This window comes from Lynx canadensis, chromosome E3 (assembly GCF_007474595.2).
Source record: "Lynx canadensis isolate LIC74 chromosome E3, mLynCan4.pri.v2, whole genome shotgun sequence".
Classification (NCBI taxonomy): Eukaryota; Metazoa; Chordata; class Mammalia; order Carnivora; family Felidae; genus Lynx; species Lynx canadensis.
The window spans coordinates 36,545,839-36,561,683 of record NC_044318.1 but is presented as its reverse complement, the minus strand read 5'-3'; the positions used below and the strand labels follow the sequence as shown (position 1 = coordinate 36,561,683).

Below are 15,845 nucleotides of genomic sequence, written 5' to 3'. Positions count from 1 at the left end.
GACTGCAGACAGGGCATTGCTGCCGCTCACGTTTACTAAGTTTGTTTTTTTTTTCTTTTTTTAATTTTTTATATGTTTATTTACTTTAGAGAGAAAGAGAGAGAGAGACAGAGTATAAGCAGGGGAGGTGCAGGGAGAGGGAGACACAGAATCCGAGGCAGGCTCCAGGCTGTCAGCACAGAGCCCACGAACCCTGAGATCATGACCTGAGCTGAAGTCGGACGCTTGATCAACTGAGCCACCCAGGCGCCCCTCACGTTTACTAAGTTTTAAGAATACATTCCATAAACTCTATAAAACAGTTTAGAAAAAATTTATTTGAACATATGAAAGGAAAATTTAGACCCCAATAAAACAGAGAAGCTCCTCGGCGGTGAGGGCGGCCCTGGCCGGGTCCCCCACCCAGCGTCGAGCTCTCGGAGCTACTGGAGACCCTGGGGACAGGGACCCGCCACATTCACAAGCAGAGAAGCCAAACGGACCTGCAAAGGCTGCTCATGACACCCGTGCCCGGCCGCTCGGGCTCCCGGCACATCTGAAACGCCACACAGGCCCTCGGGCTGGTGGAATCGGCACCGGGGACGCCCATCCCATTCGGCGCGCCTTCTTCCTTCCATCCATCCGGTCTGGACTCCTGTGACAGTCACCCGGGCGGGAGGCACCCGGACTTCCCCACGCCGCGCAGCTTCCGCGCCAAGACAGTCCTGCCGCTGAGGGGCGGGGATGGGGGCCGCCGGCTGCCCCCCAAAGGTCCTCTTCTATGGGGTGGCTCCCCCTTTCTCTGGAAGGCTTCCTCCGGCCCCGGCGGAAGGCACACTGCCACTCGGCGGCACGTGGGGCCGGCCTAGCGGATGGGCCTGAACGGGAACGTCACGCCCGAGATGAAGGTGTGGCCCGGGTGCGTGGGCAGCGCGGGGTGGGCGGCGGGGTGGGCCGGCACGGCCCCGTAGCCCAGCGGGGGCGTGTGGATGTGAGGGTAGAAGCCTGGGGGGAGCGCCGCGTGGGGCGCCTGCTGCACCGGGCCCGAGATCACCAGCTGGAGCAGGCTGCAAATACAAGGACAAGGGTTAGGTGCGCGGCGGCTGGGCGGGCCTGTCCACTCGTGGATGGGCCGCGGCCGGGAAGGACAGAAGGCCTGGATCGGCGGTGGCCTCGCGCGAGCGCCAGGAGGGGCACCAGCTGCAGGTCCAGAGCCTGCACGTTTCCAGGCATGGAGATCTGTGAACACGCGTCGCATGGGTGCAGCTTGTGGCTGGGGAACAGCGGCAGGAGAAGTGACCTGGAGGTGGCAGGACTGAGACGGAGACCCCCCCCCCCCCCCCCCAGCAGAGAGGATCCTGCGGCATCGCATCGGAGAAACCACAAGGCGGCGCTGGAGGCAGGGCGGCGAGAAGGCTGCGGAGGAAGGGTCTGCGCGAGGCTTACAGTCCCCAGGAGCTCTGGGCACAGCCTCAGTGTCTGTGGCCTGGGGACTCCCACATCCGGCTCAGCCCCAGGTGTACACTTAGGAGGATCGTGACCAAGGCCCGATGGCACGAAGGACGGCGGGCCACAGAGTCATGCGTAGTGACTGAGTCTCAGCTGAATTCCAAGCACAGCCACTAGAAAGCAGGTCTTTCATAGGCTCCGCCCTAAATAGGGTAGGCCCCGCCCCCACGATGGCCCAGGCCGGGACCCAGCCCTTTCCCACCTTCAGGGGCCACCTCCCCCACCCCCACCAGGAGGCTCCAACCCTCCTGCTCATTTGCTCCTTCACTCCAGGGTGACAGCCACACTCCAGCCCTACTCTTCATACCCCATCACTCCTTCCCCAACGCCCTCCCGCCCACCACCGCCCCAAGCCCCAGGTGCCCCGCACCTTCTCCGCCCTGTGCTCTCCTCTCTGTGGTTCGGGACATCCATGGCCTGGGTCTCCCTCCTGGAATCCCCTTCAGCTTCCAGTGTTGGTCCCTTCTGGATCTCCCTGAAGAGTTCCCTCTGATCAGTCCTATCTTCGCCAGCCCCACATTCCCTCCCAGAGAGACCAGCAAAGATCGCTAACTTTCCCGCATCAGGAGCTTCCAGGCCTTAGCCCGCCCACACCCTGCAGTTAGCACCAAATACCCAATCACCCACCCAGTTAACGCCGGAATCAGAGAAGCTTCTCTGGCCCTCTCCTCTTCAGGACGGAGGCCTCCTTCCCCGGCCTGGCCTCTCCCCTCTCTCCCCTGGCCTCTGTGTGGGACAGACTGCCTCTGCTCTCGCTTTCCTAGCTACACCCCAAGGCCACGCCTCAACTGGGTTCTGTGTCTGCAGTGTCTACACCGGCCTCTCCACATCATCAACCATTCACACTCAGGACTTCCTTGTCTCTCCCTCACACTGCCCTGCTGGGTCCAGGAGCAACCCCAGGCCACCCTGCCCTGGCTACTGTCAGCCAGCTACCTGGAGCTCTGACAGGTGGGAGCTAAGTCGTCTGCAGACTGACCGTCACTGCCGCTCCCCCTGTCCACCCCACCCCCCACCTCCCCGGTATAAAGTCTGGTGCCCAGAGCCCACAGGAGGAGCTCAGAAAGTAAGCCGAGGTCAGGAAAAAAGCTGGTGCCTGGCCTGAAGCTCTTCTGAGCCCCTTTTCATTTATGTTACTATTTTTTTATAACTCGGGGTGAGGAATTCAATCAAAATAAGCAAACAAATAAATCTAAGGAGAGTGTTACAGAGGCAAAATTTAGGTCATACATTTGTTTGAACCTGCATACTGTGCCAGAGATAAAATGGGTTTCAAGAAGTTTCCAGTCTATTCAGAAAGACAACAGAAAAAAGACTATCACAAGTCAAAGAAAGTTTCCAAGTGACTACAAGTCCTCTGCGTGCATCGGTGCCAGGCTGCCCGTCCGGTATGTGCCAGGAGGGCAGGGCCTAGTGCCGGCTGTTAAGTTCCACCGGGGTTCCAATGGGGACCTCTAGCGATAATGCTGAGGTGACAAAGGATTTAAACCCTGTCATCATTTTAATGCCCTAAAAACATTAGATATGAAATAAGAGCTGTGCACAAAGAAGAGAAATACTACAACGGGATTACTGGAAGAGGGGCAGAAAGATACCTATTTATACAAACAACGTCTTCAGATGCCAGGGAATTTTTCTACACCCAGGGGTGGGGGTGGGGGCAAGAAAGGAACAGTATGGGCTCTTGAGGGAAAGGTGGCCCTCTGGACAGCTGTCTATGCTGTTGACAGAGTATCTCAAGCAGGACCGTTCTACCTCACCAGGAGCCATCGCACTCCACCAATACGATACTCAGTTATACTCGGTTTTCGGATCTACCCAGACACCTGACGGAAGCCGCCCCTCGCTGCAGGGTCTGACACGGAGTCCCCAACCACACACGGGGACGCAGACCTCAGGCTGCAACCACTCTCGCCATCAGCCCACGAGCTGGCCTTTGGCCGATCCCGGTTACTGGTCTGCCACATGTGCCCAGGCGCACCGGCCCTGGCGGCGATGGCGGGCCAGGCCCTGGGCAGCTGTGAGCACACGCGGCGGGCTCGCGCACCCTCCATCCACACTGCCTGCCAACGCCAGCCCTGGAGCCCCGGCCCCTGATGGTCTAAAGAAAGAAGAGTGTTAGTAATCCTACCGGCTTCACTGACTGTTTTCTGTCCCTGTGCACACTACCCTGGTGGCCGGAGTTCTGCCTTCAACTGTAACATTTCCTCATCAGGACGCCACAATTACTCTTTTCAGTGGATACATAATTTCTGCCCTTCTGATGTATCACTACTAATTTACTAGGGATTCCCATGCCTTGGGACTGTTAGGTTGCTTCCAACTTTTTGCTACTAGTGATGCTGTATTTGCATGAAACATTTTTGCACCCTTGGCTTCTGCTTCTTAGAGTCAATGAAACTAATCACATCAAGCGACATGCCTAAGTTTTGAGTATAACAGTAAGAGCAACAGCAGCTAATACTTCTTAGATACTTGGTACACACCAAGGCCTGGTCCAAGCACTGAGTTTTTACTCTAATCTTCGCAAAAATCCTACCTCAGGGGCGGGGCAGGAGAGGTGAGGGGAGCAGACAAGAGGCAGGTACTGTTATTTTTTTGATTTTACATCAAAACAAGGCAGTGGGAGATAAGGAACTTGCCGAAGGTCATTCAGACGGCAAGCAGCGGCCTGGACTCTCCCCCAGAAGCTGTGACCACACAGCTCCCGCTCCTCACCTCTGTCATCACCACTACCCCCAAATTGTGACAACAGCCACCATTTAGGGGCAGATTCCCACGAGCCAGGGACTCAGCCTGGAAGTTTACAAGCACCAACACATTTGATCCTTCCTCCAACCCCGGGCACAGGCGAATTACCCGCCCCCTCCCCCGGCCAACTTTACAGAGGAGGAAACGGAGGCTCAGAAACAGGTGAAGGGATTGCCCGAGCAGCACAGAAAACCAGTTAGACCCATGCTCAGAACCCAGTCAGTGCCATCCATCGACAAGGCCTAACTGCCACGCTGTGCCCTAGGCCAGGGCTCTGAAGTGTTTCCCAGAGGGCTGCGCAACCCACAATACCACCAACAACACGCGCATGGACGCCGGGAGTCACCACAAAACACGTGCGCTAATTTAAGTGAGCGGTAAATGGCTCCGAGCTTGCTCAGGTTTCTTTTCTGGACTCCCAGGCAAGGTGACCGCATCTCCTCGAGTTGCTCTCTCACGTGGGTCATGCTATCTCACCCCCCACTTATCATCGGGTCCTTTGGCAGCTCCTTACACATGGAAGCCAGGAAGCTGGCTGTCGTGTCCAGGAAGCCAGGACAAGAGGTCCAGCCCGCCCCCGCCCAGGTAGAATTATTCGAGAGGGCACTTACTTATTATGGGGCAGCCTGGAGCACAGGGTTCTCAGGTCATCTGAAATCAAGGAGACGCATGGTCAGGAATAGACCGGAGACAACAAGGTGAAAGGTTCACTGAGTTCTTTTCAAGGACACCGGTAAGATAGCAATAGTGCCTGTACTGCCTTTTCCCATCACCACTCAGAAACTGCAGTCTCTCGGGGCACCTGAGCGGCTCAGCTGATTAAGTGGCCAACTCATGGTTTCAGCTCAGGTCAATCTCCCGGCCTCGTGGGTTTGAGCCCTGCATCAGGCTCTGCGCTGGCAGCACAGAACCTACTTGGGATTCTCTCTCTCTCCACTCTCTGCCCCTCCCCAACTCATGTGGTCTCTGTCTCTCTCAAAACAAACTTAAAAAACAAAATAAAACAAAAAACCCTGTGTTCTCTCTTCCTTCAATTCTTGCTTTAACAAGGAGGCCCCCAAAAGAGTACATGCCTCAGGAGAAGGGGCAGGTCTACTGGCAATCTGGCAGGTGGCTAGGAAAGGCTCCAGTGGCAAGGCTCTCACTGAGCAGAGCAGATGGCCCAGGTGTCCCAAGAGTGCCGAATGGGAAACGTATCACATGAGCGCCAGCTGGGGCCACAGGCCACTTCTGTAAGCCCACAGTCACTAAACAAGCACAAGTTCTACGAGACACTGGGAGAGGCCAGCACCGCAGTGGAGAATCAGGGACCTGGATGCAGGTGAAGGGAATGTTTTGCGCACTTGAACCTGTGCACCGTGGTAGGTAACGTATGCCTCAATAAAAAAAGGACGCAGGAAAAGAAAGGGTTCTCTGTGAGGAGAGACAGTGAGGGATCATCCTCACTCCCAAAGGGTCCCTGCTCCTGGGCAAAGCGGCCAGGATACACTCAGACATCACAGTCAGCATTCTACCTGGGGAAGCTGTGCAACTTTGCCCTCGTCCCTCATGCTACGAGGAGAGAAGCTGTGAAGGGGCAGAGAGCAGCACTGGTCCAGGAGTCCCTATTTTCCTTCCAGGAGGGCCCGGGCAAGGGAGTCCTCACCTCTCGTGCACAGCAGGGCTCCGGAGGCCATGGCCACCTGCAGGGCCTGCGCCAGCCGGTCCAGAGAGAGCTCGATCTCCTGGGAGGCGTTTAGGGGGTTCAGTTCATCGGCCAACCTGTTGATCTCCTCTACCAGTGGGACCATGTGGTCAAACAGGACGAGCCCCAGGCGCCCATAAAGATTCTTCTCGGTTAAGTGCACCTGCAGCATCATGAGGACCTGGAGGACGTTGAGGTGGAGTTTCGAGTACAGGAGGTGGGGGTCTCTGTCCATCCCTCCCGAGTCCTTTGTAACTTTGGTGGCGACGTGCCCGTTGGACAAGGAGGGCTTCTTCTTCCGTTTATAAGCCAGAGGGGCCTTCACACACCAGCGGATCAATCCAGTGAGCGGCGTGAGCTCTAAAAATCCTATTGGGAGATTGGCGGCAATCGGGGTATTTAAAAAAGTGATGAGAATCAACCTCGGGTCCTCAAAAATCCAGCTGACAATCATCTCGAGCAAGTCCAACGGTGGGATGAGGTCATCTGCCAACAAAGATGCCGTAAGTCAGGTGGGTGTGCGGCCCCAGTGACGTAAGTGGATGGCGGGAGACGGACCCCGAAGTGCACACAGCTCAGCAGCACCTGATGTTCACACTACATGCTCCGCCTACCTATTTTCTGTCTCCTTTCCTAGAACGTCCCCCCCGTGAGGGCCGAGACCCTTGTCCTGGCCAAGGTTTAGCCCCGGAGCCAGGACTGTCTGGCCACAGTGGGGTTCAAAAAAATATGTTAAATCGACACTTCCCTAGAACTCCTCCAATATCCTGAAGTTCATCCCATGGGTCAATGTAAATACATCTGCACACTCTTTATGTCCCAAACTACCGCCAACCCCCCATCCCTTCCCGGAGAGTAGCTTTTGTCTCCTGTGACGGCTACAGTGGCCTTCACAGAACAGTTCAGAGTGCGGTCTGTGGTCAGTCAGCTACCAAGAGCCATCCCAGCCCCAAATCTGGAATCTTTGTCTACGCAAAGCCTGACCTGCCATGACCCTGGAGACCCTGCACGTTCCATAGCCTAGACAGAGAAGAGCAATAAAAATAAATGTTGACATTCCTTCTGGTTTTGCGATGGGCCAGGCACTGTTCTAAATCCTTTACACAGATTAACTCACTCCTCAAACAAGCCACCTACTATAGAATGGATGAGGAAATTGAGGCACGACGATGTTAAGTCACTTCCCCAGGACTCACTAAAAGTATGAGGTCAGGGGCGCCTGGGTGGCTCAGTTGGTTTAAGTGTCCGACTCTGGCTCAGGACATGATCTTGTAGTTCATGAGTTGGAGCACCATGTCAGGCTCTGTGCTGACAGCTCGAAGCCTAGACCCTGCTTCGGATTCTGTGTCTCCCTTTCTCTCTGCCCATCTCACACACTGTCTCTTTCTCTCAAAAATAAATATACCTTAAAAAGTTTGGGGCGCCTGGGTGGCGCAGTCGGTTAGGCGTCCGACTTCAGCCAGGTCACGATCTCGCGGTCCGTGAGTTCGAGCCCCGCATCAGGCTCTGGGCTGATGGCTCGGAGCCTGGAGCCTGTTTCCGATTCTGTGTCTCCCTCTCTCTCTGCCCCTCCCCCGTTCATGCTCTGTCTCTCTCTGTCCCAAAAATAAATAAAAAACGTTGAAAAAAAAAATTAAAAAAAAAAGTTAAAAAAAAAAAATGAGTATGGGGTGCCTGGGTGGCTCGGTCGGTTGAGCATCCGACTTTGGTTCAGGTCATGCTCTCACGGTTCGTGAGTTCGAGCCCCATGTCAGGCTCTGTACTGACAGCTCAGAGCCTGGAGCCTACTTCGGATTCCGTGTCTCCCTCTCTCTCTGCCCCTAACCCACTTGCATTCTGTCTCTGTCTCTCCCAAAAATAGATAAACATTAAAAAAAAATTAAGTATCACAGACCAAGGATGATGAATAATCAAATTCTGTGTACCTGAGGTCCATTAAAAAAAAAAAAAAAAAAAAAAAAGCTTTGGAGAGCCTGGGTGGCTCAGTCAAGCGTCTGACTTCAGCTCAGGTCATGATCTCAGTTTGTGAGTTCGAGCCCCGCATCAGGCTCTGTGCTGACAGCTCAGAGCCTGGAGCCTGCTTCAGATTCTGTGTCTCCCTCTCTCTCTGCCCCTCCCCCACTCGCACACTCTGTCTTTCTCTCTCTCTCAAAAATAAATAAATATTTTTTAAAAAGTTTTTAAGTATGAGGCCAGCCCAGATCTGGCTTCAGGTGGCCTGGCTCTTAACCAGCTGGCCGCACTGCCATCCTGGGGCTGGTGCACAAAGCCCTTGGGTCGTCTGCGAGCACGGGAGTGGGTGTCCGGCCTCCTGTCTCTGGGGCTGTCGAGCCCTCAGCTGGAGGAGCGCTAAAGATGACAGAAGCCCGTCCAGGACGCTGAGGCCGGAGCCGAGCATGAGACAGGAGAGCGTGGGGCGAGCGAGACACGTGTGCATGGAGGCACCAGCTGCTCTTTCTCAAGGGACTGGGGCCTTCTTCCCTGAGATCATGCCTTCTGCTCTGCAGTTAAACTGTGCCCTGCCCTTCCGTCATGAAATGTCGTCCACAGCCTTTACTTGGCAAAATGTGTGTGTGGGGGGGGGGGGGGGGATGGGGGGGACCCTGTGTGTGGCCCCTTTATCACCCGAGAGGGAACGCCAATTTCACACCTTCTTGTCGGGCACGCCACCCCTCCTTCCCGAGACACACACACACACACACACACACACACACACACACGCACACACACACCTGCTGAGGCACCTCCGAGAGCCTGAGGGAGGTGTGTGTGCCCAGCGTGTGCAGTGTGTGTGTGGACTCGAGCGAACCATCCTACTCAGAGACCCAGCTTGTCTGCACCATCCGGGCAAGACAAGGTTCTGTCTCCTTAGGGGAGTTTCTTCCATCCTGTGGTCTGGAAGGCACAGACTCCCCAGGAAGGCTCCCAAGAGCAAGAGCGGTCACCATTCTGACCGTGGACTCCAGGTCCATCCGCCAGGGCCACCGCACCACTGCTGTGTGCCCGGCGACCTCCCTATCTCCAGACTCACCAGGCTGTATACATTAGAAATGTACAGCTTTTTGTATGTCAATCATACCTCCATAAGGCAGTTGTAAAAAAAAAAACAAAAATCACTGACATATCAGACTGGCAAACTGGCTTAAGAGAAAAACACCATGTCTCACGTCCATGCTAGAACACTGGCGGTATTCTCTGAACATTGCCTCCTTTTCCACGCTAATCTGTTCCCAGCGTTAAGGTCAATTTCTGTCCTTGATGGTGTGGAATCACTGATCAACCAGGAAGCTACACAAAGGGTTGAATTAAATCTTTCCTATGGGAAAACTAAGGGCCCGACTACTGTTCCCAGCTATCCAACGCTCTGAGGAAGCCTCTGCAGGAGAGCGCCAGGGAGAATCCCACTCCAGCCGCAGGGCACCGCTCACAAGACCTGCCCCAGTCCCAGGGGCACGCTGCCGTGACAGAAAAGGCAGAAAGCGCATGTGACCATGATACGCATGTCAACGTCCACACTACGTCCACGCGAGCTTTCTCAAGAGAACGGAAAAGCTAACAGCAAGGGGGGCGGAAATAAAGGTCCAAGTATATACTCAGGGTGCTGCTGGGCTGTACAGAAGCAGAAATGTCGTTGAAGGCTCTCCAGCTGCTGGTTTAGGCTTCAGACAAGAATAGGAGACTGTTGGTCGGCCCTCTGAGCAGCAAGAGCGGAGGGCAAAGGAGGAGGAACAGGAGGAGTTTTCTGCAGAAAAACTGCTCACCAGGATGAGGTCCAAAAGTTTCCCATGTGGAAACCCAGGGCCGCAGCCTGTCCAGGGGCTCACATGAGCCATGGGGGTCACGCAAGGACAGAGCCCTGTTTGTTCCACAAAGCCCTGTTTGTCAACCCGTGTTCCCCGGAAGTCACCCCTGGGGAGGAAAGAAGGCAGCAGAGCCCAGTGAGTGTGGGTCTGAGACTCCCACTCCAGCTCAACCGGAGAGGTTGATACTGGTTTTCTCGATTTGGAGTCTGCAGAAAATGATTGGACCAGAGGGCCCTGACGCTGGGCGGGGATGGGGCACACGGGCTCCTCCCAGTTGAAGTCAAATGCCATCTACTGGCTGCCCGAAGAACTTCACCCGGCATCTCCCTGAGGAAGCCTCAGAAACCTCACAACAGAAGCCGCACGCGAGCCTCCTCATGCAACAGGCTGAAGACACGTCACCACCTCGGTGTGACTGTTGCCAAAAATGTTGAACTCGAATCTCGCACAAGGAAACGACCAGATAAATCTAAATTGAGGGACATTCTGCAGAACAACAGGTCTGAGCTCTTCCAAAACATCGGTGTCAGGGGGCACCTGGGTGGCTCGGTCGGTTAAGCGTCCGACTTTGGCTCAGGTCATGATCTCGCAGTTTGTGAGTTCGAGCCCCACGTTGGGCTGCGTGCTGACAGCTCAGAGCCTGGAGCCTGCTTCGGATTCTGTGCCTCCCTCTCTCTCTGCCCCTCCCCTGCTTGTACTCTGTCTCTCAAAAATGAATAAATGTTAAAAAAAAAAAAAAAGTCAACGTCAAAGAGACTTTTTAAATTTTTTTTTTTTTTTCAACGTTTATTTATTTTTGGGACAGAGAGAGACAGAGCATGAACGGGGGAGGAGCAGAGAGAGAGGGAGACACAGAATCGGAAACAGGCTCCAGGCTCTGAGCCATCAGCCCAGAGCCTGACGCGGGGCTCGAACTCCCGGACTGCGAGATCGTGACCTGGCTGAAGTCGGACGCTTAACCGACTGCGCCACCCAGGCGCCCCTAAAGAGACTTTTTAAAATGCTTCATCTGTTCAAGATTTGAAAGGGCCAAAATGACGTAACAGCCATGTATAATGTATGATCCCTGATGGAATCCTGAATTCTCCGGACCTCTGGGGGGGACGGGGGAGAGGTTATTATTGAGATGATCAGAGAAATCTGAATATAGGCTGTATAAGAGAAAATACTGTTCCCTCAATATTTAGTTTCTTAGGCGTGATAACAGTATCTTGGTTAAGTAAGGGGACGTTCTTGTTCCTGGGAGAAAGATACATATTTAAGGACTTAGTACAAGACGTTAGTAACAAACCCTCAAAAGTTCAGGAAAAACCAGTACTTGTGAGTGAATGTGAGAGAGGGGCAGAGAAAGAGAGGAAGAAAGGAGGAGAGAAACATGGCAAATGTTAACAGGTGGTGAACCCAGGCGGGAGTCTTACAACTTACAATAATCTTGTAACTTTCCCGAAGTTTTGTTATGTTTCAAAATAACAGAAACGCCAAAGCATTCACTAGACATTTTACCTGGGCGTTTGAGGGGACACGAAAGTGGCCAAGAACTGAACTTGTTGAGAGCAACAAGCTGTTTAAGGCTTACCTGACGACAGGTCATAGAGCGCAGTGACGGACGTGATGAACTGGCAGCAGAAGCGAGGGCTGGCACTGAAAATCTGCTTCAGCGTCTGCACGGATCCGGGCACCAGACAGCAGTAGTCGTCCACCAGGGCCCTGGCTAACCTCACGCAGTAGACCACCGGCGTCCGCTGGAAAGAAGCCACAGTCCACGTGACTACAGGTGTCGTGAGCTGGGAGGCTACAACCACGTACACACGGGGAAGACCCCCCCCAGAACGGGCACATCCACTTCCCAGAGGAGATAAAGATGTTCACAGCTAACTCCGAAGCAGGGCTTGGCAAGCAAAAGCCCACGGACCAAATCCATCCCGGTTTTTGTAAGTCAGAGACGTGTATCTGCTCATCTGCTTGCCTGTTGTGTAAGGCAGCTCCTATGCTACCAGGACAGAGTTGAGTGGTTGCGAAACACTCTGCATGATCCGCAGAGCCTCAACTATTTCCTGTCTTGCCCTTTACACAAAAGGCCTGCTGACCCCTGCTTTGAAGTGCAGTTAGTAAAGATCACCTCGGACTTCAGAGGAGGAAATGACAACTTTTGGGACCTGACAGGTAAGACTCCAAAGGCAGAAATGAACGGTGGCTACCACTTTGAAGAGCCTGAGGAGAGTTTGCGAGCTATCATGTGATTTAGAGCAGTGCTTTCTCACTTTCTCTTACAATCCTATCCTTATAGGTTCCCGTGATTCTTTCAAATCCTGTATCACCAGCCTCTCCTGCCTTTTTCCTTCCCACTCAGAGGCCGATGTGTAGCTAGGGCCACATTCAACAGCTGCTCAGGATGTTCTAGTTCCAAGGGCCAACTGTGGCCTACAGGGGAAACTGCAAGGAGAGAGCGTGCCAGATTGTTCCCTCAGGCTGAAATTTGCCCCCACAACCTCAAACCAGCCAACCCTACCTTCCCTAGCAGGGGGTGGTAGCCACTCACCCCTGGGGGTGGAGGGTTGGTGGCGGTGACAATCCCTGACTCAAGCCACCAAGACCCTGCCATTGACATCCGCTTTTATTTTGCCAAAAAGCCAGCACAATAGCATCAGGAAAGATAAATGGGAAATTATGTAATGAATTACAGGGGGCTAAGCCTGACTTCACTAAGTTACCAAGGGATAGAGGTAATTGTGAGATTAAATACAGCACACACCATCAGTTCAGATTCCCCAGGAGTAAGACTGGTGAGAATGAACGTATAGATTCCACTGAAGCTTACCTGTGTGCTACAGAGACCAATATATACGTTTCTAACCAAATTCTGAGGATAAACAGATTTCAAACAAAACATCTACATAAACTGGGGAGGGGGAAACAACCCCAAATGATTTCAAATACTTGAGAATTAAGCAGGTCTGTGAAACTGAACGCGGTAAATTCTGTTAGCTTAACAGCGAATCATGTTAAGCAAAGTTCTGATTAATAATTACTCTAGGGGCACCTGGGTGGCTTAGTCAGTTAAGTGTCCAACTTTGGCTCAGGTCATGATCTCACGGTTCATGGGTTCAAGCCCCACATCAATCAGGCTCTGTGCTGACAGCTCAGAGCCTGGAGCCAGGTTTGGATTCTGTGTCTCCCTCTCTCCCTGCCCCTGCCCAGCTTGTGCTCTGTCTCTTCCTCTCAGAAACAAATAAATGTTAAAAGTTTTTTTAAATAATTACTCTAAGTAGATTATCAGTTTCTGAAAGACTCTTGAGTAACAAAAGGCAAAACAAAATGAATCTTTCAAAGTACCAGCTAACACAAAATCTATTGTAAATATACATCTTTTCCTCTGATATTTAAAAACGGCTCTTCTGTCCATATCCATTGGGAGAGCCATCATCTTTGCAATGTCACCCTGGAACAATGCAAAACAAGTTACGTGCTTACTGACCCAACTGTATAATTTAACTTTACAATGATCTTTAAACAAACAAACAAACAAACAAACAAACAAAAAATCCTATCTTGGAGGCTACATGTGTAGCTGTTTTCAGAATACTAACTTACCATATTCAACTAAGGAAAATGATTTTTCACTTGTTCTGAAGATGGAACTTTTTTTCCTTCTCAAGTCCATTTACCACTCCAAACTATTATTTTCTCAAGAAGGGATACTACCTGTCTATAAACATAGGAGGCTATCAGCGAGCCGGGTAGCAACACAGAGGAGATAACATATAGAAAAGGCCTCTCCTGAAATCCAAACAAGGGAAAATTCCTGACACTAAACTCCTCTTCAGAGGCTCTCAGAAGGCTCTTTCTAGAGAAGTACCTGAAGCCAGGAGGCTGCACACTCCAACACTGGGATCCGACAAACAGCTACCGCCATGGACACCAGTTTTCCCAACAAGCTCATCCGGCTGTCATCAGCCTTGTTCCCTTGGGGGCTGAAAAGGGATGAGAAAATAATCTGCCGGACAGAGTCCTTGGTTTGCTCCTGGAAATAATTGCACATGATTTCAAGAAGTTGGAGCTCCTGAAGTGAATTCAACCTCTGTAAAACAAATCCAAGAAAAACGATAAAAAAATTTAGCTTCAACAGATGCGTTAATTCGTAGAGTAACAAAACAGGAAAAATACTATTCCCCACCCCCACCCCACCCCCCGCCCAGGAAACTGTTCACCCCTCTAAAGGCCGGGTCCCAGGAGGCAGAACTCTGTTAATCTCGGGAAACGTCACTATACATAATCGTACATCATCCTGGGTGGACTCAGGATGACCTACAGCGGTTTAAGACTCTCGGTTACGGGCCTTTAACGTCTCTTCCTGTAGCACTACTGACACCCGGCTGTCGCACGCCCCGCAAAACAGGCACACGGCTGAGCAATGCTCAGGACGCCAGAGAAGGTGGATCTGGGCTGCTGTGAAGGAGCACGGCCAAGGGCGAGAACGGAGCCTGAGATAGCAAGCGGGTCTGTGGTTTGGCAAATGCTTGCCACCTCGAGAGGCGGAAAAGGAGCGGGAGTTTCCTTGTCGCGGACGCGGGCATCCCGGCCGCCCGCCGCACCTTGGGCTGCGCGCCGCGCTCCTTGGGCACCTGGAACACGAACTCCTCGAGCAGCTCCACGGGGCCCTTGTCCACGATGGGCAGCGGCGCGCTCTGCAGCTGGCTGCTGAAGTAGATGTCCAGGTGGTACAGCACCTCCTTGGCGGCGCTCAGCGCGTCGCGGCGCAGCAGCGAGTGGCGGATGTCGCTCATGGTGCGGCCGCTGCGGCCCGGGGCGTCCAGAGCGCGTCCGCACTTCCGCCCCGGGCCCCGCGGGCGCGCCCGCCGCCGCCGAGACAAAGAGGCCGCGACACGACCTCTGCCCGCCGACCCCGGCGCCCGCCCGTCCGCCGCTCCCGCTCCGTCCTGCTCAGGGGGCCATCGCCGCCGCCGGCCAGCGGGCGCCCGGCTGTGCGACTGCGGCGCCACCGAGGGCAGCGGGAGCCCGACGCCGCGGGGCCGAACGGCGGCGGAATGCCGAGCGCGGCGACGGCGGCCCGCAGGGGCCAAGCGCGGGCCGCGGCGAGGCCCGGACTCTCGGGAGGGCGCCACCTGGCGGCTCGGCCGGCCCGCGCGGAGGTACGCCCCGCCCCTCAGGCCCCGCCCCCGGGCCCCGCGACCGCCTGTGGGTCCTGCGGGGGCTCGCCGGGCCGCCGCACCCGCCGCTGAACGCTCATTGGACTTTGCGCTCCACTCGCCCGCGTGCAAGACGAGAAGTTCCCCTTGCTTCCTCTGCGCGGCGCTCAAAGCCTATTGGATTGGATTTGACCACGCTTTCCCACCTGTAAGGTAGGCTGGTGTGCTGAGCCGTAGCAGTTCATTGTAAAGATCACGTCTACTCCGGAACTCTTGGCGCTGCAGTGACAAATGATGCCCCCTTACCCCTGGCCTCCAGCTTCTAGTCCCGAGTCCTCTTCCCCAGTCCCCTCTTCCCAACCCCCAATCCTGAGCAGCCTGGCCATGGGAATCTTAGGTATTCTGCTCCTGAAAACCCTCCCCTCCAAACCCCCCTCAGCACTTTCTATGAAACTCTTACGCATTCATCTCTTTGCACTGAATTAACGGGACAGTGGAGGGGTGGGGGGTGATAGTTTGGAATTTTAAAAAATAGGGCAGAGGTGGCTCAGTCGGTTAAGCGTGGAACTTCCGCTCAGGTCATGATCTCACCGCTGGTGGCTTCATGCCCCGCCTCTGGCTCTGTGTTGACAGATCAGGGCCTGGAGCCTGCTTAGAATTCTGTCTCCCTCGCTCTCTGCCCCTCCCCCACTTGCACGCGCTCTCCTTCTGTCTCTTTCTCAAAAATAAACATTAAAAAAAATTTGTTTTAATAGGTCAGAAAAGACTTGAACGTGGCCACAAGAGGCCAGTGAAGGGCAGGGGACCACCAGCACAGGAATGGGCCTTGTGTAAAAGGCCCATGCTGACCCAAGGGAGGGCCTGGGTGAGGGGTGCTAGATATGGTTAAGGAGATAAAAAGCCAAGGCCTTTCCCTAGGAGGGATGGGAAGGGTGCGGCCTGGCACAACCCCAGGTCACTGGAACTCTCCCG

The 15,845-nt window shown here is 54.0% G+C and overlaps 1 protein-coding gene across 2 annotated transcripts; it reads right to left on the bottom strand.

Moving 5' to 3' along the window:
• Positions 1-297: 297 nt before the first annotated feature.
• CE3H7orf26 (chromosome E3 C7orf26 homolog) lies at positions 298-14,759 on the bottom strand. 2 transcript variants are annotated; one of them, XM_030300972.1, is made up of 6 exons: positions 14,349-14,759; positions 13,583-13,804; positions 11,303-11,468; positions 5,885-6,409; positions 4,851-4,890; positions 298-1,046 (listed from the first exon to the last, which is right to left on the bottom strand). In XM_030300972.1, the coding sequence occupies exons 1-6, from the start codon at positions 14,508-14,510 to the stop codon at positions 845-847; spliced, it is 1,317 nt and encodes a 438-aa protein (XP_030156832.1). In that variant the 5' UTR covers positions 14,511-14,759; the 3' UTR covers positions 298-844. The 2 variants fall into 2 exon arrangements, with proteins under 2 accessions (XP_030156832.1, XP_030156831.1); XM_030300971.1 differs by having other exon boundaries at positions 14,319-14,758.
• Between the last annotated feature and the right edge of the window lie 1,086 nt (positions 14,760-15,845).